Here is a 25,542-nt window from a genome sequence, read left to right on the forward strand (position 1 = left end):
TCAGATGTCCTTACTGTATGGCTTTTGAGGCCAGTTCAGGTCTGGAATTGGTTTGCCTATTTTCCTGTGGTACGGTGCCTGAAATCATAGCTCCTGCTGGACCGTGTGACCGTGTAAACTCCTTGCAGGCTTGTGTAAAGACATACCAGTGGATTTGCAGGACTTAGGGTGGGTCTAGTGGATTTAATTGCTCGGGATTAAGGGTTTAGGCTAACTCCCAGACAGCCACTGCGTTGTCTGTCCGTAGTGTTCCTAGAGCTCAGGTTTTTGCATCAGGCACAGCGTTGTCTGAATGCACAGGGCCAGCTCAGCAATGGCCTTCCATGAAAGGAGTATGTGCCAGAGGAGATCTTTGCCCTGTGGAGCCCTTTTAGGTATCTGTCTTCAGCCCCCTTCACTTCTTTCTACCCCCTTGTGGTCTCCTGTTTGGGTTTCCGTTTTCCAAAGTATTCCCATCTGCTCTTGTAAGAAAGAATTGATAGAATCTTCTCCCATGCGAATGCTATGTCTGTGGATTGTACCAAGGCACTTCTTTGTGTCTTTAACTCACCATTGTCATCCCCACTTACTTTCATGAGTCTGTTTCAGTTTTTGGAAAACTGGTGAGTTTTTAAAGAAAAAAGATAGCCATCCACCAGTGTCATCACTAAGTAAGTGTTCTAGCCTTGTGTCATGTCAGTGGTTTTAGACTGATGTGGGTGGCTACTTACACGTCACTTTGAATTGTAGCTGCTATTAGCCTTCTGTGTCCTTGACTGAAGGGCTCTTGCTGAGCAGCTCTTCGTAGAAATGCAAGAACCACCTCGTTGGTCAAAGATACGTGTTCTTCTGAGGCAGTGACTGTCTCCCTCTGGGCATGTTAGTGAGGATAGTCAAAATGATTATTGGGGTCCTGGCATCAACTGTATTGAACAATTAGCAGCTCAGCCAGCTCTAGGGAAGAATATGGAGCAAGTTTGCTATTGGGAGCATATTAAAGTTTCTCCCCAACCTAGGCTGCAGTAGCCTTTGGCTGTAGAAGGCTTACTATTGCCATGTTGGCAATGGTCATCGATATGACAGTAGAGAGACTATCCTCAGCCTGCAACAGATTCTGATTTTCCCCAACATTTTTCCTAATGGTGAAACAAATAAGAGCGAATGGCTAATCTGTAAGGCAGTCATTTTGTCTGTGGGTTTTGGTGCTGTTCAATGAAGGACAAGAAAGCTGGTCCCCTAAAGAAGTGGGGAACATGAGAAAAAAGGTATGGGTTTAATCCCTGGAATCAGAGCAACACGTGCCTTTTAGTGAATGTCTGCACTGACAAAGTGGTCAAAATGTCTATGGATTAATAATAATATGTGGAGTGGTATTTGCACAGTTGAGAGTGGAGTCATGTGAAAGAGTGTTCTGTTAATTGAAAGCTTGTGGTTTTCCCTAAATAGTTTGATTGATTATCTTTGGGAGTGCACTGGTATTCATTTTTATGGAAGAATCATTTCTGCTCCTGAATTCTACTAAGCAAAAGGATTAAAAAAATCACATATGCAACATACGCAATGTATTCTCACGTGAATGAGAAATTCTAGTCTGAGAATTATATACTTTTTGTTTAGTTCATGTAATTCAGTTCTTGTTTATCTGTATTGTTAACAGACCATGAATGAGTTTGAATACCTTAAACTACTGGGGAAAGGCACTTTTGGAAAGGTCATTTTGGTTAAAGAAAAAGCAACTGGACGGTATTATGCTATGAAAATTCTGAAGAAGGAAGTTATTGTAGCAAAGGTAAGTAGATGGGAAACTTGGGAATGTGGTTCACCCTTGATACAGCCTTCGGGAAAGTCATGCCAAGGATTCTCTGAGTACTTGTAAATAATTGCTCCGTTAGTGTTTGAAATGGACCCCTGATCTGGGGAATCACTTTGCTGATTTCCTTCTGCTTGTCTTTCAGGATGAAGTAGCGCACACGCTGACAGAAAACCGTGTTTTACAGAACTCGCGGCATCCATTCTTAACAGTAAGCATTTCTCCCTCTGCTGAGTGTAACTTGACATCATGACAACCAAGACTTTCCTTATTTTTTGTTATTTATATAATACATCTGAGATCTGTGTTTTCAGAGTGGCTGTGTATTTTTGTACCCTTCCGTTTTGGGAAGCACAAATTAAAATGCTTTTTTAAGTCTTCTGATTCTTGCAGAGCAGGTCCTCAGCACCTCTTGAAGACAGTGTTTCAGGGTGTGGTTTGACTTTATGGCTCACCCATTTAAAGGCTTGCTATCTCTGAGAGAAGCATCTGCTTTCCTTGTCCTCCAAATGCTTGGTCTCCTCTTTGTAGCAGAGATCAGGGTGACCCTGATCTTATGACAGACAAGTTCAGGAAGATACAGTGGGGGAAAAACCCTTTAATTTTGCCTGCCTTTGTTGTTTTTTTAAGCTCCCGGAAGTAACTCACTATGGAATCAGAGCACTGGTAATGCCAGCCAAAGGATAGTGGTGGGAGCATGTGGGATGGGAGGGGGAAGAGCAGGGCCGTGCTTTATCCGCTGCTTTCCTTGTTGATTGGCTTAGCTGTAAAACCAAACCATACTCTCAGTTTAGACCTCCAGCGCCAGCAATCTCTCTGGGTTGAGTTCAGATACCTACGTTCCACCTCAGGATTTTGTTTCTGGTATTTATTACAAGTTGGTTCTGAATTGTTTCCAACCGCTTAAGCCCTCTTAAGAGACCTGTGTAGGATCCCCGTTGTTTCCTTTGTCCAGGTACACAAGGACTTAACTGGAATTTAGACTTCTAAGTGTGGCCTCTGGAAGTAAATATTGGCTGTGTTGGGTATAATCAGTAAATGTTTGTTGACATGTCTAAAACCCGATCCTCCCTCTCTCTGCAAAAATATGACTGGTTTAAAAATGCCACCCCTAGTAATGAAGACGATGATATCATATGCGGTATTTTCTTTTTATTGCTTTCATAAACTGAAATATCTAAAACAAGGGCTGTCTTGAGAAGTCAGCTACAAGACTGGGTTACGACCAAGAAACTTAAGACTGTGGCAAACAAGTTGATGTTACTCTTGCCACAGGAATACACGTGACAGGACTGTACAAAGGCACCTTGTGACGTTTCATCACACCCTCCGACCGGTCTGTTTTTGTGAATTGCTCACAAATTGATATTGACAGCATTGCTCAATCCTCTGGCAGGCTGTCAACAGGGAGCAGTTGCAGGCAGCAGGGCAGAGACCAGGGGGCTGGTGTGTGTAAATATATATGTGTTTCATATAAGAGGGCTTGTAGCCAGCGCGGTAAAACCTAGTGTTTGGTTGTGCCTCTTGTCTGTGAGATGAAACTGTGGGAGCTTGTGGCCTGGGGAGGAAACTTCAGAGCCACTATTGGTACGTTTTGTATCACTTTAAATGGGCCAGGACTTTGTTTCACAGCATTATAGGCGTTACTGATAGCTTTTGCAAGGGATTGTTTTAATGTTTTATTAAATTTATTTAATGAAATAAGTTGGCAGTGGATCAGTCCTCAGCTGCAACAGGAAAGTGTAAGTATTATGTAAGATCCAAGGACAAAAAGTCCACTAAAATAGAAAATTTCACGTCTGTCTATGTTTCTGAAAATCTATTAAAAATGCTTGTATAACTGTCAGTGTGATCTGTCTTCTAACTTTTGGTTTAAATCTGTTTCAGGCTTTGAAGTATTCCTTTCAGACACATGATCGCTTGTGTTTTGTTATGGAGTATGCTAATGGAGGGGAGGTAAGGGAAATGTAATAATGTTTAATACTTTAGGATTTTCCTGTACTACTACTAATTCTGCTTGACATTATTTAGCTAAGGTCCATGTTTGCAATTCTAATTAATGCAAGTTGTCCCAGTTAAACAGAGCTGTTTGCAGGTTTAACTAATATTAAGAATTAAGACTCTTAATTTTCTTAACTCCATTTTTAGAGAATAGAAGTTTTGGGTGTAGGTTCATATTTTACATGACAGCAACATATTGTAATCTGACATTTAGTAATTCAGGAAGGCAAGGTTGCTTTCTAGTTGCTCTTCAGAAAACTTTTAACACTTTTTAATGAATATTATGAGCACATGTTACTTTGGAGGGAGAACTAGAAACAGCAAACTACTGTTAGACAGTCAAGAAGAAAAAATTGGAATATTAACATGTCTCTAAATGATGCATTAAGCTGTATTTTTAATATGTAATTGTAGTTCAATCAAAATGGGTTTTTATAATTTTCTGTACATACAAGAATGTGCAGCACACAACCTGGTTATCAGTGTGCATCTGTGAATGAGAGATATAATTGTCTAGTCATTTAATTTATGATGCTTTTTAACACATTTAGGAACACAGCTGGGTGAGGATGGGAAAGGGTTTTCTCTTAGGTAATATCGCATTCCAAGCAGGATGGCCTGCGAACTGCGAGACGTAACTCAGAAACATGTGCAATCTAAAGGTAACAAATTATTGTTCTTGTAGTTGTTTTTCCATCTGTCAAGAGAGCGCGTCTTTTCTGAAGACCGGGCTCGGTTTTATGGAGCTGAGATTGTTTCAGCACTGGATTACCTGCATTCAGAGAAGAATGTGGTTTACAGAGATTTGAAGGTACATAGAAAAATAATTTCATAGGCTTTTTGGTTTGGGGCTTTTTGTTTGTTAGTCACAAAAGCAAATGAGCCTGAACTATAAGAAAGCCTTTCCTGACTGAACTTTAACATAACGGTTATTGCAGCTGTTGGACTTGACTTTACAGGATGTCTAAACACTTTTATAGTCTAAGAGGTTGTATAATGCATTTACCAGGACCCTGGCAGCGTTTCAGAGAACATGAAAGGGTACTGAGCTACTTGGGTTGTATTTTCACTTGCCTGCTTACATTCTAAGAGAAACCTTGCTGGCTTTTCTGTGTGGTGGAGCATAATCCTGGTCTCTTCATCTCAGGTCTTATCAGATAGATGCAAATTCATACTGTGTGGATGTTGTGCTTCCTTGCAATGTGCTGCGCAGCACTATCTTCATAGTACCTGCCGGCAGTTAGAAAATTGGATAAGCTTCAAGTCACTTATTTGTTTGGTGAGCAGAGAAGGGAAAAAAAAAACCCAGCCAAACAAGAAATCTCAGGGCAAACAAACTTGGGAAATTCTTGAGGAAAATGCAACAATAACTTTTTTTTTCCCCCCCCTCCTGAGAAGTGTTTTCAGAAGAGGATGAGGGGATACTGGTAGTTCATTTAGGAGCAATCTAAAATGAAGCATGCTATGTAATGTTTTCAGGCTATGTCAAAGTCATTTTGGGATTCCTGCTGGGATTTTGTCTCCCATATCACCATGATTTGTTTGAAAGTGCACTTTATTTCATACACAGGACAGTGGAAACTCTGTCCTGAAATCTGGATGGCTTTCTCAAAAATTAGTGGCACAGGCTAGGATGAATACCAGGTACTGAATAAATGTATAATGTGATTCTCACGTAAAGGGTCTCTTTGGAAGTGGTTCCTTAGCCTCGTGTTTGATTTTTGTTTCATTTGCTATCCTTTACTGGTACAGAATATTTCATTAAATCACTTAGAGTAAAAGCAGGGATGAAGTTGTGTGAGGGGGAATACTTAATACATTTTTAGAAGAACTGGTGTTCTGTTGGTGATAATATTGTAGAACCATAAATACAATGTCTACATTCTGCATTCTTTCTGTATATATGATTGGTTACCCAAAGACTGCAAATTAGTTACCTAACATTCCCTAAAGAACTAAGGAAAGTGATAAAAATGTATGTTTACATCATGTGTGCTTTGGCAGCTACTATGGTTCTGACCCCAGCGAGAAAGAGGTTGAAAACTGATCTGCAGAAATTCATGTCTTTCATTGACTTGCTCAGGAGCAGTGTATGTTATACGTAATAAGGTCTTCCACTTGGATTTTCTTCTCAGTTGGAAAATCTTATGCTGGATAAAGACGGACACATAAAAATAACAGACTTTGGACTATGTAAGGAAGGCATCAAGGATGGAGCAACAATGAAGACTTTCTGTGGCACTCCAGAGTATCTTGCGCCAGAGGTATGTTTATGTTGACTATTGTACTAAATTATCTTCTTAAATGCCATCCGTAATAGCAGTAGCGAATCAGAATAATTCCTGTGCCGTAATGTGTTCGTACAGTAACTACTGTTATATAATAACACATACTGAGAATCTTTTATTCATCATGTTCTGGGACATATCTTTAGCATAATGATATGTGAGAATTTTCGGGCAGGGTAGTATCTTCCTTCCACTTTAGGGAATATTTACGTTTTACTAGAAGAGTGCTTGCTTCTTGTGTCAGAAATCTAATTTAAAAAAAACCTTCTAAATCACTTCAAATACTATTTGATGGATTGGTAACTGTTTTGCAATTTGTTTGCTGTGCGTTGGCCTATTTGAAAGCTATCAACAGGACTTCACTTAAATAGTAAAAGTATTGTCCAATTCTTTTACTATTTGAAGACCGTGTAAGGCGACATGTTTTCGGAAACAGGACAGACCAAGCTTTTTCTGCAATATTTAGCATGGTATGCATTAAAAGTGCCAACTGTTTTGTGACTGTAAGAGCACGAGATGTTTCTCAATGTTAATTTGAACTTTTCAGTTTCAGAGGAAATAAATCCAAGCAGGGGATCTTAGTCCCCAAAGTGTATGTTTTGGGGATTTTTTTGTACTAATTTTTTTTTTTTTAAGTGTAAAACGCAAATGTGTGCTTGCAACTTTCATCCTGGAAATACTCCTCCTGAGAGTTGTGCAACACAGGTGGTGTTATAGCCATGAGTTAGTTACAGGCAGATCAAAAGTGAAATTGTGTGATAGAGAATACATGTATACATGGTATTTTGCAGGCAGACGCTCGTTTTCTCTGCCCACGCTCTGAGCTGCCTGAAAGCTGACTCGCTGTGTTAGTAGGGCACCATGCCTGAGCTAACGCGGTGTGCCTCACGGAGGGCTTGTTGCCTTGCAGTGGGTGCTTTGCTACCCGTGGCGTTAAGGCTTCCATCCAGCTCAGAGCACAGGCAGAAGCAAGTCTTGGGCTGCCGGCAGATTATATATTGTTGGCACAGCCAGGATGTGGTCCTTCTCCGAGGTGGGAGACTTGGGCATTGCAAACCTTTCTTGAGTTGAAGTATGCAGAAGTACAAAGTATGGAAAACCAAAGTGGAGGAGGAATATTTCTGCTGAGAGCTGATATCTTTGCTGATCAACACTTTTGCGCTCTCCACTTGCATAGCCGTAGCAGTGTGCTCTTGTTTTTTATTTGGGTTTTTTTTTTTTTAAACTCCCAGCTGCTTTCAAGGGCCTCCAGTGTCTTCGTAATAATGAAGAACGTGGGCACCTGTCGAAGTAGCTTGCAGCAAGGAGGTGGAGCCAGTCTCGTGATAGCTGCCAGCTCTCCATGGATCATCAGAAGTCGTCTGTGAATCTAAATTGGGGTCCGTGCACCACAATTTGAGATTTACTGATGCAGGGAGTAATTAGCAGCATGACAGAGTGTTTATTATTCATAAACATGGCTTTTATTTTAGCTTCCCTCTTAAAAATCAGTTGCTGAAGTTCAGTTTCTCATCAAGGATTTTATGAGGAGACTAAAAATATTTATTGTTTTGGTTTTGTTTTTTCCTAACTTGGAACAAGGGGATTCCCTGTGCAGGCATTATGTTGTTTTTTCTGTTATATTATTTGCTATTATTTTTCTTTTTAATATTTATGATGAGTTGGCTCATCCAAAACCCTGAAGGACAAATCCTTTTGATTAACCCAGCTCTATCCCTTACTTGCAAATCCCATCTGTGAGTTGGAGTGTTAAATTCTGGAGGCTTTTGTCATCTGGTCGATAGCATGCAAAAAATCTGGAAATTGCGCGCGAGTGATATTCCGTGCGTTTAAGGTCATACATCCTTAAAAGCAGGGGTCTCAATCTTCATGTCTGTGTTTGTAACCTGAATCCAGCATAGCGGCATGTTTGTACAGTTGTTGCATCGTTGTTTTTAGGTTCATACTGGAATCTAGTGCATGGATGACAGTGACTGAACCATGTCAACTTTGATGTGTCAGATGCATCAATGGCTGTGATGTTTACGGGAGGTGAAGGAAAGAGTTGTAGTTAGTAGTCTAGATTATAATACGGAGTGTTAATACGCTTACTAAAGTAACATTTTAAGTATTTGCTGCATTTCGAAAGCACCTGTAGTATTTATTACATACACAACAAAAGCCTCTGTGGTTTTGTTCTTCTTTCAATCCTCTCCTATTGCATCTCTTGCAGCAGTTTAAAAAATAAAAATCGAAGGCCCCGTGACTGTTTTATTTTAGGTAACCCAAGTGTAGAGGAGTGCGAACAGGAAGCGCTTATTGAACGGGGTGACTCAGAGAGCGGTAACTGCATTGTCACACAATATCTCCTGTGAGCTGAAGGGCCACGATGCCTCGGGAAGGACAGGGCCGGCTCCTGGAATCCTGTCCGGCCGGCAGCTGTGTCGGCCGTATACATATACAGGGCAGCTGCAGAGCCAGCTGTCGTTTGGTGTGAATCATACGGCAGGGGATGCTGTAAATAGACCAATGTGGGGTAATCTAATACCTGGCAGCCTTTTGATTTTTACTGCAGGCCCTTTCCCTCGTTCAGATAATTAAGGGGAATAATTAGTGAATAAAGAGAGGCAGAGTGCATACAGTTGTTACATGGAGTGTCTCGATGCTTCTTTTTTGTGTGCAAAACCTTTATCAAGGTTTGTAAGAGGTTCAGATCCTGCTTTTGTTAAACTTGCGTCAACTTCATTTGGCTCTTTCACCCTTTTAATTTTGAGTGTAAAAGTATTCTGAATTGTAGCAACATAAAGCTCACACAGACACCATGCGGCAATAAAACACGATGGTGGTGCGGTCGTGGTTTGTGCTCTTAGCAAGAGTTCAGTGCAGACTCGTGAAAAGAGTAAAGACGATAACTAAAACCTGAGGACAGGGTCTGGAACATGAGACTGTTAGTGTCAGCTACAGACAACTGCATAGGAGACACAAAGTCTAGAGAAGTCCTCGTAACATCCACTCCACAAGCCACAAAACACTCACCACTCCCTTCAGCAACCTTCAGTGCAGAAGATCAGAAGTGCACTGTGACAGGGCTTCTCCAGAGCAAGCAGGGGAGATGGAGGGCACTGCTGGGGTCCCGAGTCCCTGCACCAGCCGGGGCTTTGTTAGGTAGAAGTGCCCAGGGGAAGGGAAAAATAAACTGTGCGGGACTCCTTCCGCTGTGAGACCTGGCAGAAGTCCACCCCACTGACAATTCCTGGGTTTGCAGCCCTCTAAGCAGAGGCAGGAGTGTTAAAGCTAGCGAGCAAGTGCCTTTGGAGTGGAGGGAGGCAGAGGGGAGGAGAGGAAACGTTTCCAGACAATTTGGCCGCTGTTTTACGGCCTTACAGCTGGTCAAATGTTAGGAGTGGCGTTCTGGCTCTTAGTGTTTAATGTAGATTAGTCATTTAGTATTTGTGGGTGGTCTTTCAGGATGTGCAGAGCCACCCTTTGTGGGGGGCAGGTTGATATGAAGATGATGGGGATGTTTGGCTTGTCGCTTGTGAAGTAACAGGTTGACGCTCTTGTCTTTTCTCCCTGTGCTGGCTCCTTGGTGGTTTGGGGTTTTTCTAAAAAATTGGATCCCATTTGGAACAGTCTGTGATGAATAAGTGAGAATTTAACAGCTGGCTCTGTAACATGAGAACAGTTCTCAGCCTTTGGGCTTTTGGAGGTTGTGCTTATCATGACCATAATGTGAGGGAGAGTGGGAGGAAGAAGAGAAGGAAGCTGCCGTAACATATCCGCTGCCTCCTTTTCCCCCTAGCATGGTGAACGTGGATGCCAATTCTTTTCAAATGGATCTTCTGCAAATACTCTGCTGGTAGATTCGGCTGTGACATGTGAAAAGATGAACTTGCTGGGGTAAATTTTGCCTCGAGTTCTGTGTTCGTGCCTGGTTTGGGAATGTCTTCTAAAGCCTTTTCCTTACATTTCTGCAGGTGCTGGAAGATAATGACTATGGTCGTGCAGTGGACTGGTGGGGTTTAGGAGTTGTGATGTATGAAATGATGTGTGGCCGGCTCCCTTTCTACAATCAGGACCACGAAAAGCTCTTTGAACTGATCCTGATGGAGGAGATTAGATTTCCACGCACTTTGTCACCTGAAGCAAAATCTCTCTTGTCAGGTTTGCTGAAGAAAGATCCTAAGCAAAGGTGAGACTGTTGCTTAATAGTTGCACTTTTAAGCACTCGTGCCCTCAGAAATACACAAAAAAAAAAAAAAAAAAAAGAAAAAAAATTCTGTTAAAGGCTTCACAAAGAAGTTAATAGTTGTGCTATGCAGAGGTGTGACTACAAAAGGGAACTATCTTCGAGACAAGTGACTGAAAAGTGACTGTTTGTGTGCTGCCATATGAAAGGCCCGTATCGCCATCATTGAAAAACAATTGAAAATGGCACTGCACAAAGGGCTATGGAATGCACGCATGCCAGTTGTTTTTCTTTCTTTAAAGTTGAGGAAGGTATTTAAGACAAAATTGTAGTTTTGTTTCTAATCCACTCAAAATAATCATCCACCAAGATGCCGCAAGTGGACCTACTGATTTTTGTTTTAACTTTTGACATGAGCTGACGCTGCAAATAGTGATATGAAGCAGCTTTGGTGATCAGAAGACTGAACTTCAGAATACGATGGCTGCCATTAACACAAAACGATAGCCTAGGACAAAGCAAGTTAACCCTGCCTTCAGTCATAGCGAATCCAATGGCTGCTGTGGGTTATAAGCTGCTCTGCACTGAATGCTTCCACCTTCTGTCCCAGTTCAGGCTGCGGTCCGTTTTCTGAATTTTCGGCTAAATCTGTGCCAGTGATTTAGCATCCTGCTTTGGACAGTAGGTGGTGGTGTTTGTACCGTGTTTGTGGTGGAGTTTATACCACGCTTAATCTACTTTTCCTATTTCCTCCTTTTGTTTTTTTTTGCTATGCTGTATTATTTTAAAAGTAACTCTTGATTTAAAAACAGAAAAAAACAAAACAAAAAAACCCAAACCCTTAATGGCTAACAAACAGAAAATAGAACAAGATCCAAAAAGGATGTTGACCTTCACCCAAAGATAAACATCAGTTTAAAAACCTGCCATCTTGTCAACCCAGACATTTTTAAAACAAATAATATTGTGACCCTGTCCCTGATCTCCTGTTGTGAACCTTCCACCATAAATGGGCCCCAAATAGGAAATCTTTCATGTGAGGTGCAAGCAGAGTATTCTGGTTTGCTTTCTGATGTTTGTTTAGTCTGTGTGTGTGCGTGCACATAGCAGGAAAATGTTTTTTTGCCAGTACATGGATGCTTGTAGCAAGGATTTTTGTCATCACTGTAGGCTACTGCCATCACTATTTTTGATGGAAAATCCTGTTGAGAGGTCTTGTAGTGCAAATCCACGATTTGTACTACCGGAGGATTCAACTTAGCGGAGACATGGGGAACTGGGAACAGTTGTAGTCAGGAACATCGCCAGCCTTGTACTAGGTGGCAACAGCTGCACGCTCCTCCTGAACCCGGCGCCTGCAAGGGGACCTCCAGGAGAAGGTTGTGTAATTGATTAGCAGCCCCCCCAGGCACTGTGCTCTGGTTGCAGCCCCTGCCAACAGGATTCCTGTCCAGGAAAGCTCTGGGTTAAATACAATTGTGACCCTTTTGTAGCTTATTCAGGTGGGGCCTTTCAATCACTGGAAACACAAGCAGCATCTGCTGTAATTTGTTCTTAAAGGAGCATCTCTGATGAACCAAAATGCAATTTGTTTACAAACAAAGAACGCCCACTTGTTTCTAATTACAAGGTTTTCCCAATGCCAATAATTACTCCACAATATGCTCATTTTATACAAATAGCCACTTCTTCACATGTATCTTCTGCAGGCTTGGAACAAACGATGCTCTGATCTGTTGGACAGATGATTTTTCATGCTGGTGATAGAAATAACTATAGACTAGGCAAGCCTGCACACATGCCCGCAGCTTGCTAATTACACTGGTGCTTCCCAAGCTTTTTGGATCATGGACCATTCTTAAATACTGGTTTCTCACCAATCACCGTTCACCCAACTTTTTAACTGAAGTTGTCATTCTGCAAATCCACTGCGCTTCATGGCGTTTTGAGCAGTACAGAGAACTGAGCTGGAAGCAGTAGGGGTAGAAGTCCTGAGTTCTGGCCTTGCAGTTTTGTTTTCTTTTTACTGTGTGGTCTGTGTGCTGGGGTGGGCGCCTGGGATACTTGGTAGTTGACTCATAGTGAGTTCATGGAGCCATATTGAGAAAAGATATCTTTCACATTCAGTGAAAAGTTAATAACGTGCAATAGTCTGGTTGACATTAGCCCATTGATGATGCTTTGGGGAACCACTATGTAATTCAACAGAAATCCCCTCTTCCACAAAGCCCAGTGGTGGACAGAAGGTGGTGTCATTGTAATGTTGTCTGTGGCAGAAAACATCAGAATTGGCAGCATTTAGTAACCACTGATGAACTTCAGAGTGGGACGGGGGAAACAGCCAAAGCCATAAGAAAAATTAAGCTGGGAGATGTTGTCCCTTCCCATAAAATCCTCAAAAGAACCCCAACAACAAAAAAGGTTGATATAATGAAGCTCAATGATGAGGATATTTTAAGGTAAATATCAAGGAGCTAGGGAATTGTGACCTGCGTCAGTGAATTAAATCTTAAAAATTACCTGTTGTACCTGAGCTGGGTATATAGAAGCAGTCTTAGCACTCTGCATTCACTAATACCATTCCCAAACTTACAGGCATATGGGAAAAATGTGAAGAACAATAAATTGCATTCTGCTTTTAATCATGGCTGTTTTCTAAATTTGGTCATATAAAATCCATTTTGTAAGAGAAAAGGAATTTTGAAGTTTCTTTTGGGATTGATATAAGTTTATTAATCATGTAATACGAGCCCTAATTCTCCTAAGAAGGGAAAAATCTATTCTGTAAATATTTCCTTTTAATGTGACCTGAAGTTCTCCTTTGCTGCTTTGTGATCAAATGGAAGGAGGTAATTGGAGCATTTTTTTCACACATAAAAAACAGCAAAGTTTTTAACTTTTATTATTCTTTCTCTCACTGTGGAAACTGCAACTTGTGAAAGTGGGCATGGATCAGAGCGCTCCATGTAAATGGGCTAAGTTTAGATGGGTGGGTGGGTTTTGTAACCAGCAGTGTCTCTCGCAAGCTCTGAATCTTGGCAGGTTTTAAACTTGAGAGAACTTCAGGATGGTTTCCTCTGAATTTTGATCATGTGTTTTCACTACATGCCTAAGTGCTCCCTATCATAGGTCAGGGTTGTTTAGGCTCTTTCAGATGGGGTTTGTCACAAGCTGCTTCATCTACTTCTGTCTTCTGTGGTGCTGTTGGATCTTGCCATTCAGGAAGAATGAGAGGAAGAAGATGGAGCATTTCACAAACGCCTGTTAAAAGATTCAGCGACTTCACAAAGTTGTAGTTGTGGCTTTGGAATGCTGAAGCTGGTCACTGGGAACTGGTGATCAGTCCTTGCAGCCACACAGAGATCTGGCACTTAGTTCTTTTTAGTGATGGTTGTTCTTTCCACGTCCAGAGTGCAACTTTGGCTGCAAATGCTCAGGAAGATCAGGGTCAATCAAGCCTTTACCTGCATGAAATCCAAACTCCTTGTTTTTTTTTCTTGTGAAAGGAGGCGATTTGTAGTTAAGGTGTATGTCTGTGTGTTCTGTTTGTGGTGCTCTGCCATGGGAAGGGTAGATGGCTTCAGCAGACTTGCTCTCAGACATAGCTAGGTCTGCAGCCCACGCAGCTGCTGCTGGAGTTGGAAGAGGTAGAGGTGACAGTCTGGGGACTGCAGGAGCCTGGAGGTGGTCTCAGCTAGCTGGTGGCAGGCAGGAGGAGGTAACCTTGCATAGCTGGTCTTCTTAAGCAGCAGACTTCTTGTGGGCATCCAGAGTTCTGAAGCCACGCATGACAAGTGTCTTGTGTTTGCTCTGAAATGTCATGAGTACAAAAGTGTTTCTATCTCCAGACAACTCCAGTGTCCTGGGTATCACTTGAAATGCAGAGTGCTCATCAAGTCTTCATGCATGTTTCACCAGGTTCTTTGAGGTAGACTGAGATTTAGCTGTTGTATATAATTTTAGTCTAAATCGGTTCAGTCCAAAGCTGAGTTTGGACAAACTCAAGCAGTTCACCCATAAGAAATCTAAATTGAAGCTGAGGAAAACATAAAAGGCAAATTTAAAGAGATTTTTTTATCCCAGCTTTCTAGATATCGGTAGTTTAGAGACTTCCCAAACCTCAGCATCCTCAAACACGGCTCCTTTGTGGTTACTAATGTTGGGGGGTGGGAGCTTTTCCAGTATTACTGGATGCACTACGTTTGTGTTGCACGCATGTGGTTAATGAAAGTGGGGAAGTAAAGCTCAGCATAGAGTTGGGAGTTGCGTTAGGCTTTCCAAAAGTCTTAATCTCTGAGTAGGAAAGCCCCCAAAGACTGTGTGTACAGGGCTTTGGGAAGAATATGGCCTTTTCCTTCCAAATCTGGAGTCATCAAATTGTGCTGTTCCCAAAGCCAGCCAGAGCCTCTCTGTGCTGCTTGTGCCGGTCACAGGAAAGCAGTGTAGGTGCAGTTCCTAAATCCTTCCCTGTGGCTATTAGAGACCTCTGAAGGTAAAGGCCATAGTAAAAGAAGTTACTAGTTTCCATCCTGACTGTATCGGAGAAGGAGAAATACGCATCTGTGTGCCCTGAGCGGGTGAACACCAGTAGCTTTTGCTGAGCTGATTTTCTTGAGCCCGGTGGGTATATTTGCACTGTTGTAGAACCAAGTTTGGGGGCAGGGGTGAGTCAGAGAAATCATGTGAAGACAGATCAGCAACAGAAATGGTGCCTAAAACTGTGGCGGTCTTCTCAGATGAGGATGGTGCACGTGCAAATCTGTAAACAACAGAAATCTGTCACCTAAAAGTATGACAGTCTCTTCAGAAGAGGAGTCGCCCACAGTCAGAATCTGTATTGTGGCTCCTAATATGGTGAAGCACGAGCTTATGAATGGGATTATTTGGCAGGGCAGTGAAGGCGGTTGCTGCCCACTTTCGTGTGTTGGAGCCTGGCTGTCCCTACTGTAGAAACTTTTTAACTATAAAACTAGAAGTTTGTGGGTTTCTTCTTAAAGAGCTGGGAATGGAACTGGGTGCTGAGCACTGTTTACTTTTACATGGACAAGTAGCGAAACAGTATTTTTCCTGTGACCCACTAATTGCAATCTCCTGGCCAGTGATAATACTACTTTCACTGTTGACTGTGGGTTTATACACTATATTTTTTATATATAAATAAATAAAAATTACACACATTTTAGAAAATATTTGCGTATGATTTCACTGTGGAATGATAGCTGATTGCCCTTGACTCGTGGAGCACAGACATTTGTTATTAAATGATTAAAGGGACTTGCAAGCAATACACAGTTTCATAAAAATTAAAAATGTGGAAATGGTTTCAGTTTAATATTGATGTTGCACTTTATTAATAATTTTCTCCTTGGGATTTAGCTGAAATGTAGAAACAAATGCTCTCAAATATAGATGAAAGTTAAATGAATAACCAGAATTGTTTGGCAGGTATTTTTTAAGGAGACCAATTTAGACAGAAGTTTGGTTTTGAGGGTTTTTTTGTTTGGGTTTTTTTTTTTTTAAATTGCCTTTTGGCCTCTACGCTTTCTGTTATATTTCCTTGGATACTGTAAATCTCAGTAGCTTTTTCTTTTTAAGTCCTATTTATACTATTTTGGTTCTGTCTGAAGACTTAAATGCACAGAATTTAACTTTATTGTACAGGAATTTTTCAAGACACTTATTCCTGCTGTATTTTTCTTCAGTTGTTGCATGTCCTTACGAAAGACAAACCTGCTGCTCTTTCAGTTCTCGGTGGTGCTTAACCATGATTTTTGTGTTAGGTGCTGATTTAATTTTGTTCTCCTTGAGAGGGTCCTTTCATACTAATTCTGAAAAACAAAAGTGTATTTTGGAATAAGTCCATATCCAAAATATGAGGTTTCTATCATTTCCCCATTCACTTTGAATGGATTTGTTTAATAGTATAGATTTTTAAAAGGTAAGTAAAACATCTGGGGTTTTTCTTGGCATTTCCCTGAGTATGTATTTGCCCTTCATGGATCATCGTATCGTATTAGATAACGCATTCTCCGAAGCACTTGTACATGGCTGCAGCCAGCCAGCCTTCCTACATGCTTCTGCGGAACACAGTTCAGGTTCTTCTTAGCTTATAGTCACTCCTGATCTTCTGTGCAGAAGTGCAGTCTCTTGACATCTGTGGATAAAGAGGATTGACTCCACCCTCCTCTTCACCGACCATTGTCATCTGCACTGGGGAAGCAACGAGATGCCTGGTAGAGACTTGGCAAAACCTCTAGACCTGTGGGGAACCAGCCGAGAGATGATTACTCGCAGAGTTTGTCTCCGTTCCCAGGCTGCCCTGGAGTTTGCCTCTGTTCCAGGCTGCTCTGCAGCTGTATAACGCGCTGCCAGGCAGATGGGAAAGCCATCGTCTGGCTTGGTTTGGCCTGTGGGGCTCTAAGGTGAACTTAGGCTTGGCCTTAGAGCTTACTGGGGAAGGAGAACATCACCCAACACTGCGACTCAAAGACTGGGGATCTGTTCCCTGTTCCACCGCACATTTCCTGAAGGAACATGAAGGAGCAAACCCCTTAGGTTGCTGTGCCAGTAAATGAAAGAGGGCTGGGAAGCAAGCATGGACTCTGAGCTGCCAGGCCCTCTGCTGCTTGGTCTCTCTGGTACAGCTGTGGCCTCTGCCAACTTGCACTCTCTGAAGACAGTACTTGGGCATGGCTGAGAGGGTTGCATGCACCAGGATCCATTCCCAGTTGGCAGTATGGACAAAGCGTCACCGTATTTGACTCCTCCTCATTAAACAATTGTCCAGTGCTGTCCCAATAGCATTGTGCCTTCAAACTACGTCCCAGAGCATGCAGTATGTTCACGAGCTGTCAAAATACCACTTCAATGGCATGTAGCATAGCCTTCACATTATCTCTGATATTCTGAACCGAAACCCTTCCCTCCACCCCAAATAATCATGTATTAGGGCCACAGGGTTACCACATGTGGCCCGAGGAGATTCAGGGCCAACTGCTGTGCAGGAAGGAGGAGGCCTGGCCGGGCGGCTTGGCTTCAAGGTTCAAAGAACAGTCCTTGGCCCGTTTTTCTACAGTGTTATAGCTCTAACCTTGGTCATGTAGAGCTGTTGTTCCAAGCTCTAAAAATAAGAGATATCTCAGTTTGCCAGTGGCACCAAGAATCAGAGAACAAGCAGATACTAGAGGTCAGCTTGGATGAACATGGTGACACCTCTTGTACTTAAAAAACCCTGAGCATCATCTTAACCTTGTTACCTGAAAGTAAGTCTCCTGCTGATTACTCAGTATGTGTTTTGTTTTCTCAGTGCATGCCTTTGCTTGCAGATGTGGTTCAGTCTTTCAGAGAACATTTTAACCTCCACAGCAAAATTTAAGCATCTGTTAGCTCAAGACTGCAACTAAACTGATTGCATCTATAAGCTGTGTGGACAGTTTTATTTTGGAATAAAAGTGCTTTATCTTCATATACCTTAAGTCAATAAAACACTCTTTGTGCTTTTGTGAAGCCAAGGAGGAGGAAAGATTTGCATACAACACGATATTATCACTGCAGTTGTCAACTGTTTTCTTTAATGGAAATTTAAGTCAGGTTGCATAAATCAGTTTGTCTTAAAAATCCTTGCCTCTCTTACACTTCAAAATCAAATTCAGTTTTACTGCTGGCATTACTCTGGTCTAGAAAATTGTAAGGGGTAGTCACTTACTAATTTAGAAAGAAAAGCGTGTGTGGCTCAGACCTTTCACTTGCAGGATCTGCTGTGGTCCCTAGCACAGCATCTTTCCTGAAGGGCAGGTCTTTTGAATTGTGATTATTACTTTTTTTCTTTGTTTGTTTGTTTGAGAGAGACCTTTATTCTATTTGTTAGAGTGTTTTCAAATCTTTAGTGGAACTGTGTTGAAGCCTAAAATAGACTATCCTGCAGCCCTTGCACAAAAAACAAATATGAAGCAAATGCTAGAACTGCTCCCAAATGTATTATATAAACTCAGAATTTCTTTATTTACCGTTTAATAAAAACTGTATGAGAAAAATAACTGTACTCAAACATTTAATTACTTATTTTGCCTCAAACAGGTTAGGTGGCGGTCCTGATGATGCCAAGGAGATTATGCAGCACAAATTTTTTGCTGGCATTGTTTGGCAAGATGTATACGAGAAAAAGGTACTTATACAACTGTTCTTCCAAGGTCAATTGTAGCTGTGGATATACTGAATGTTTCAAATTTTGTTGCCCTCTGTAAGGTACACAGAAGCCCTCCACGGAAGAGGTTTGCAATTGTTTTTAACAAGGCCAAGTTGCTTCATGTTTCTTGAAATACTGTAATGGGATTACTTCTGAACCAAAGCTTGCTTTTTTTTCAGTGAGAGGAGTATCTCTCAATGAGACACTTGTTTCTGTGCCTGAATAAATAGGATGTAACCAAAATTGCTTCCAAATTTAGACAGTATATAAGCTTTTAAAATGGCTTTTCTGTGAATTCTTGGTGCCATTCCCTGCTATCAACTGACATATCCTTTGTGAGCCCAGGAGTTATTGTTGGTTCCTGAGCATCTGGAAGCAAAACTTCCTAGAAGCAGTAGTGGAAGATGGGCTCTTTGTTCCTTTTGCATTTTTCCTATCTTGAGTGATGAAATTAGACTGAATAGACAAATGCAGAGAAGTGTAGGCTTTTACATCAATCCAAGCGTAATTTTTTTTTTTTTTTGTGACAGAGGGCTGATGTGAAGTGTCTGGTGTTTCTCATTGGTTTTCCTTGAGACCCACTGAGTTCGTAGACTTTCCAATGGGAGCCACTGAAGTCAAAGAGCCCAACCTTTTCCGTATGAGTGTGTTTGATCAATTGTCTATGCCTCACTGTCCCTTAGTTCACAGATAACTTATTCCACTCCTCCAAGATGCCCTGTTTCATGCTCTCGGGGTGATCTGCTGTTGTCCTCTCCCATTTGATTCTCACAAGCCACATTTTCCATAATGCTCACGTGAAATGCAGCTAACTAAAACATAGGTCTGGTGATTCAAGGCTCCCATCTACTGGTGCCACATGATCTCACTCAATCCCATCCTTTCCTGATTTCCCTCCTTCCCCCTGCAGCCCCTCATGGTATCAGATCTCATTTGATCTCTAAATACAGTTTAGTTCTCCCTCCAGTTGGTGGGAGGAGGTAAGAAACTTAGCAGAAACTGAGTTTTAATTCTTTGGATTCTTTCAGTAAAACTAATACAGTGATCTATTAGCAATGTTTGTATTCTTAAAAAAATAGAGCGTAACACCACTGGTTTCCATACCGTAGTGGGAGAATTGTCCAGTGCCTGTATACAATTACAGAGAGTGCTCTGTTTCCTTCTCTTCTTTCACTTCCTCACAGATTTGTGTAGCTAAAGGGAACTGAAAAATCATAAAATAAGTTTTTGTGCCTTGAAAGCATAGATAGAGTTTAGACCTCTGTCCTTTCAAAGCATCCCTTGAGAGAGAGCTGTGTGCAGGCATGAGGGCAGGAGGGAGTTGCATGGAGTTTATTCAGTATAATCTGAAAAGTATATCTGAATTACTGTTCTAAACAGATTATCCCCATTTTCACCCAGCTGACAAGCTGAATACTTGGGATTTTGCTAATTTTTTGCAGTTGAAGGTAAAAAGTTGATAACGGGGCTCAAATGTCTTTAGTGAAGTTATTTGTTATTTGATGGTAATCCTGCTTCCCTGAACAGAGGACGAATCATACAAGCTGTGGGCAATTTTTTTATCCATAGGACTGAGAAAGCCTTCATAAATTGTCCCGTGGTAGTACTGACTCAGGTTGTTGTGGAAACTACCAGGAAATTCCAAGTGTTACATATTTTGGAGAACACAGTGTGCTAATTGAGACTGTTTCTGACCTTGGCATATCCAAGGAGGCTGGATTCTGGGTTTGCTCCTGTCCTGTTAGCGTGTGCATCTGAAATTGGAATGTAAACCATTACCTACTGTAGAAATAGCCATGTTGTGCAAATGAAGAGATTTCAAAAAGCCTGTGAGTAATTGCTGCCTACGTTCTGGGTGGCCCAAAGAGAATCTTGCAGCATTTACCTGAAACACAGTCTCATGGATAAAAGCTGAATTTTGTCAGCTGCCTAGAGGTGTTTATGTGCTAAGCTTGGTTACCCACTATCTCCAGATAATGGTGAATATGTTTATGAATATAGGCTTGGGGTAATCGAGAACACTTGCTTTGTAATTAAGCTTTTTGGAAACATAGCTTTGCTTTGAATTACAAGGAGTTTTGAATAACTAGGGTTGTCCCAAGAATTTAAAATATTCATTAGATTCTCCTGAAAGAGTGTTTTTATTTGTCTCTGGTGCAAAGAAAGGTGTGATTTAATTTGCATTATTTTGCCACCCAGCAGCGAAACATATGCAATGAGATTTTAATCACATGTTTTTTTCTGGTCTTTTTTGTCTCTTAAACCAACATAAGCCTGCAGGTATCATGCTGGTCTGCAGCAGTGGGAAGCTATGGGTGGCACCTCTGTGCCAGTTGAACTGCAGAGCTATTGCAGTGACAGCTTTTCAGTAAAGCGACATACTTGCTTGGTAAAGCCAGCGTTAGAGCTTTCTGCGGCTTCCCCTCTGTTTCCAGCTTAATGTTCTGAATTTGACAGCTAGGGGAAAAAAATTGTCTTGTGGGTGCATCATAATCTGTCTCAAATTGCTTTTAACAGATACTAAAATAAAAGGGAAAATGATACAGGCAACGCTAGCCCATTACACGTGTGTTCTGACTTAGGATTGCTGCTCCAAGTCGTTCTGATGTGCATAGTTCAGGTGTCTGCTGCAGTGCCCAAGTCCTAAATCACTCTGTGCTGTGCACAGCAAGCTAGAGCAACTGGGAGCATTGCGAGTGCCAAAACCACCATTAGCTTAAAAGGACAGATACAACTTCACGCACGCATGCACGCACAGCTTGTCAAAAACAACCCAAGGTTCGCTTTAAGGAATAGGCAGACAACTGCTGTAAGGTGAAAAAGAATAGAGGTAAATGTGAAAAAAGAATGCTCATCCTGAATAGGGTTTTTATACATAATATGCTGGTTTGACTTGATTGAGAATAGCATTATTAACATTATAATGCGAAGCATTCCCTCTTCAATAGCTTCAGGAGGACTGTAAGGCTCAGAGTGAGTTGTGGCTTCGGGATATCCTGTTCCCTTTTCCTTTTTAAATTCAGGACATAAAGACCACTTCTAAGGACCTAATTTTTTTCACAGGAACATTTGCCAGGCTCCTTTAAGCCATCCTTGGGCACAGAGGATCATTAATAATTCAAAAAAATGATGATGAATATATACTGTAATTGTGCTCTCTTACAATAAACAGAATTTTAATGTCCCTTAAATTTTAAAGATTGCTTTTAAACTGTAGAATGTTTCTTTGTATTTGGAAATATCACCTTATGTGTAGATTACACTTCTTAAAGTCTTTACATTGAAAATGAAGGAGCTTCATTGGATTGTTGTCTGTAAGTGCTCTCAAAACAGATCAGAAAGATGATCCTGGCGATAGGGAGCTTCAAGCTAGTGCTTTTCTTACTAACCGACTTGCCAAGCAAATGATTCTTCAGATCTAAGCTGGAGGAGAAGTTGGGGGTGGGGAAGAGGTGTTTTGTACACTCAAGATTTGCAGGTAGTGATTTCTGTCGGCGGTGTTCTTATTTCTGTAAGAGCAGAAGTGCAAGTCTCAGGGTCACTGCTTAATTCCAGTTGGAGCAATTTACCATTTGCCTTGATAAACCTTTCCCTGCAGTTTCAGATTGGAAGCCATACACTTCCTCAATCACGCTCCTAAATTGTTGCCTGGTGTGGCTCTGTGCTATTAAAAGATGGCCATGCTTAACCCCAGTGATGGGCGAACTGAAGCCCAGCGCTGAGAGCTATTACATGTCCTCTGTGGGAGGGCTAAGAACAGTGTTTACATTCTGTTTCTACCGCATCGTGCAGCGGGGAGGTGAGAGAGGTCTGAATCCCAGCTCCGTTTTGCCCTCCAAAATTGTACGTGTTCCAACTCTGTGCATCTGTATGCAACCAGCTCCGCCACCCCGCTTCCCAGGCGTGCTCCTCCTCCAGCCCCCGTCAAGCAGCTCTGCTCCATCTGGAGTTCCTCTTGCCAGAGCTTGCCTAGGTACACACGGATCATTTCTAGCCTGTCTGCCCAAGCGAGTGTCAAGAATAAAACCCAAATAGTGCAACTCGTGGTGTAACAAGAGGGAGAATGTTCACCGCTAAGCATGCTTGATTTTTTTGTAAGCATTCCAGATTTTCTAAGTTCAGAGTTGATATCAAACTGCTTTTGGGGACTGCGAGTATAAACGCTTAATGTTGCTGCTGCCTTGTCCTAAATTCTCCCAGGTTGGTGCGACCTACAGCACCGTTGCAGTCAGAGCTGCATGGGCACAGTAATTTTTTTGGTGAACGTTACAACGCTTGTGGTAATACGCAAGTCTAGCTGATCAGTTTGGTATCACTGAGCATCTTTCTTATTCATTTTCATCCTCCTCAAGCATAAATCTGACTAGATGCAGTTGACAATTTCCATATAATTAGGTGGGGAACCAGTATATACTAATATTTTTAAAATTTGTAAGCATATTATTTATTACTTGAAGAAATGTTAGGATTCTAGGTTTTTCTTTGTGCAATCAAATCCCAACGACAAAATGCCTCAAATGCCCCATAAATAGGTAGTGCGCACCTAAATAAATACTTTTTACTGTACATGGTTCCTTCTTTATGAACTGGTGTTTTTTAAACTTATTTTAGGAATGTAGGAAAAGGCACTGTAGCTTATAACTCTATTTCAAATTCTACCTGTTTCAAACAGTACTGCAAGAACCTGTAAATGGACAGTATTTTTTTTTTTCCTTTTCATAGCTTGTACCTCCATTTAAGCCACAAGTTACATCTGAAACAGATACAAGATACTTTGATGAAGAATTTACAGCACAGATGATAACAATCACTCCTCCTGACCAAGGTAAAGTTTTCCCAAATGTTGCTCACTATTTTCTCCAGACGACCAGAAATAATTTGCTGTAATGTTACCTGGTCTCTTTAGACAATGTGAAAAAGCATCAGTTTAAACTTGCTGGTTTTCCATATATGTATTTGATTAAGAATTTGGTAAACTGATGTGAAAATTTCCAGTTTGGGAAATGAAAAACCTGTTTTAGAAGATAGTGAAGTTATTTGTACTGTTGTCTTTTCCAAATCTGCACGTTCCCACTGGAAAATAATTCTTTTCATGAGTTTTGCGTGTGTACATCTGCACAAACACTGTGTATATGCAAGCACCAGCGTGCATATTCAATCAAAATATATTTTATTTGCGTGGTAACTGAGCATGTTTGATGCTCTGAAATAGCAATTGCCAGAAATTCAGAACACCGAATATGGATTTAAGCAATGCAGCTCCTAGCAATGTTAAATGGACATCCAAACAACTATTTACATACAACAATCAGGATCTTCTGTGATGCCCATTTAATGGGGTGAGATTTAAGGCTTCCTGTTTCTTTGTCCTTTCAAGTTGTGGAAGAAAAGGTGAAATTTTCTGAAATAACTTTACCATGCATTATCTTATTGTTTGTTTACTTTAAAAGGTAGCAAATGTTGTCTACTGTTTTGGTTTGTTTGGTTTTTTTTTTTCCATTTTTCAGATGACAGCATGGATTGTGTAGATAACGAGAGAAGACCTCATTTTCCTCAGTTCTCCTATTCAGCCAGTGGAACCGCTTAATGTTTTGCAATGTTCTCCCATTCAGAAACAAAACAGACTGCATTTTGGGGACCTTACTTCAATGGACACTAGAGAACTTTCTATATTATCTGAATTACAAACTGTGTTTGTATTACGATTTAGATGAATTTGTAGGAAGCCTCACAGATTCTGTATTTAAAACAATTCTTTGATGCATTTTTGAGAAGGAAAACAAATCCATTCTTAAAGTATTATGTCAAGGCTTTTATGCTGAATGACCATAGGTTTTTAAGAATATACACCAAAACTGTTTACTTTAGAAATAATTAAGGTATTCAACATATCAGCAACTCTGACCAGAAAATCCCCTTATTTTATTTATTTCATACAGTTCATTATCTAAATATAGAATCTGCACTCTGAACAATTAGATTTATATAGGAAGATATAAGACTTTAGTAGCTAGTGCAATAATGTAAGCAACAAAGTGAACAAACTCTGGAGGGTTAAGGTTCAAACTCATTTTGGACAGCAGTGAAATGTCATCCAACTCCAGAAAACCAACTATAGGAACAGCATTAATGGCCTCAGTGAGGTAAATCAAAAAGCGAAAGTTATTTTTGTTATAACATCTGCTACAAGACATTACATATCAAACTGAATCCAGTGAAATTGCCACGTCGTACAGATGAGTATTCCATTCTAGACAATTATTCCATTTGCATAGAGGAATACTTCATAGGATTGGCTTCTCAGAACCTAGAAAACGCTTGATTTACCAATCTAATATGAAATGCAACAACACAAAATCACCCACTTTCACCACTGTATAAAAATACCATACAGGTCTAAGTGAGGAATCATCTTAATGAGCGAGTCAACCAGACAAAAGTACATTTTGGCACTGAAGTAATGACTTGTTGCCGCTTTTTTTTAATGAAAAGATATATGAATATATATAAACACTTAATGATTTTTTGCATCATGCCAGATCATTTCTTCTTTCTTGAGTGTGCATTAAAGGTATCAGCCAACAGTTCATGGTGCCTTCTCACTCTTGAAGATTCACTTTAACAGTGTTTCCCATGTGTAAGAAAAAAACTAGGTTGAAACTTCATATGTGTTTGAATAATAATGGTGTTCAAAAAGTGAATTTTTTTTTTGTTTTTCATTTTTAATCTTAGTGGAAAATTCCCCACACCCTATTTTTGTTGTATCATGTTTCTTTGTAATTTTCATAAAAGCAGTCTTATTCTGTCTCTGCTGCGAATGAATTTATTCCATTGTAGGTTGCGTTCTCTTAAATTGCTTTTTTTTTGTTTTTCATTCTCTTGACTGTATAAAAAATGATGACATGTACTGCAGTTAACTAGCATTTAATTTTTTATTTGAAAGGGAGTATGTTATGAAAACCCTCGCTTCCCCTTTCCATCAGAAACTGCTGTGTTTGCACAGAGAGCCCATCATCTTGACTTTTTTTTTTTAACAACGTTCAACTCTAGTATTTTTACTCATGATATGAAAGTTTCCCTCCAAATACTTAAATAAAAATTGCTTTAACAA

The 25,542-nt window shown here is 40.8% G+C and overlaps 1 protein-coding gene across 4 annotated transcripts in view; it reads left to right on the forward strand.

The window, feature by feature from the left end:
• AKT1 (AKT serine/threonine kinase 1) overlaps positions 1 to 25,238 on the forward strand; it is a 74,929-nt gene extending 49,691 nt beyond the window's left edge. For all 4 annotated transcript variants that reach the window (XM_075150946.1, XM_075150943.1, XM_075150944.1 and 1 more), the window contains 9 exons: positions 1,637 to 1,768; positions 1,935 to 2,000; positions 3,677 to 3,745; positions 4,476 to 4,601; positions 5,926 to 6,054; positions 10,035 to 10,249; positions 18,323 to 18,410; positions 23,154 to 23,256; positions 23,939 to 25,238. In XM_075150946.1, coding sequence (XP_075007047.1) covers positions 1,637 to 1,768; positions 1,935 to 2,000; positions 3,677 to 3,745; positions 4,476 to 4,601; positions 5,926 to 6,054; positions 10,035 to 10,249; positions 18,323 to 18,410; positions 23,154 to 23,256; positions 23,939 to 24,018 — 1,008 coding nt within the window. In that variant the 3' untranslated portion in view covers positions 24,019 to 25,238. The remainder of the gene's footprint in view (positions 1 to 1,636; positions 1,769 to 1,934; positions 2,001 to 3,676; positions 3,746 to 4,475; positions 4,602 to 5,925; positions 6,055 to 10,034; positions 10,250 to 18,322; positions 18,411 to 23,153; positions 23,257 to 23,938) is intronic.
• Positions 25,239 to 25,542: the final 304 nt, after the last annotated feature.

Source organism: Calonectris borealis, chromosome 5, assembly GCF_964195595.1.
Source record: "Calonectris borealis chromosome 5, bCalBor7.hap1.2, whole genome shotgun sequence".
Lineage (NCBI taxonomy): Eukaryota > Metazoa > Chordata > Aves > Procellariiformes > Procellariidae > Calonectris > Calonectris borealis.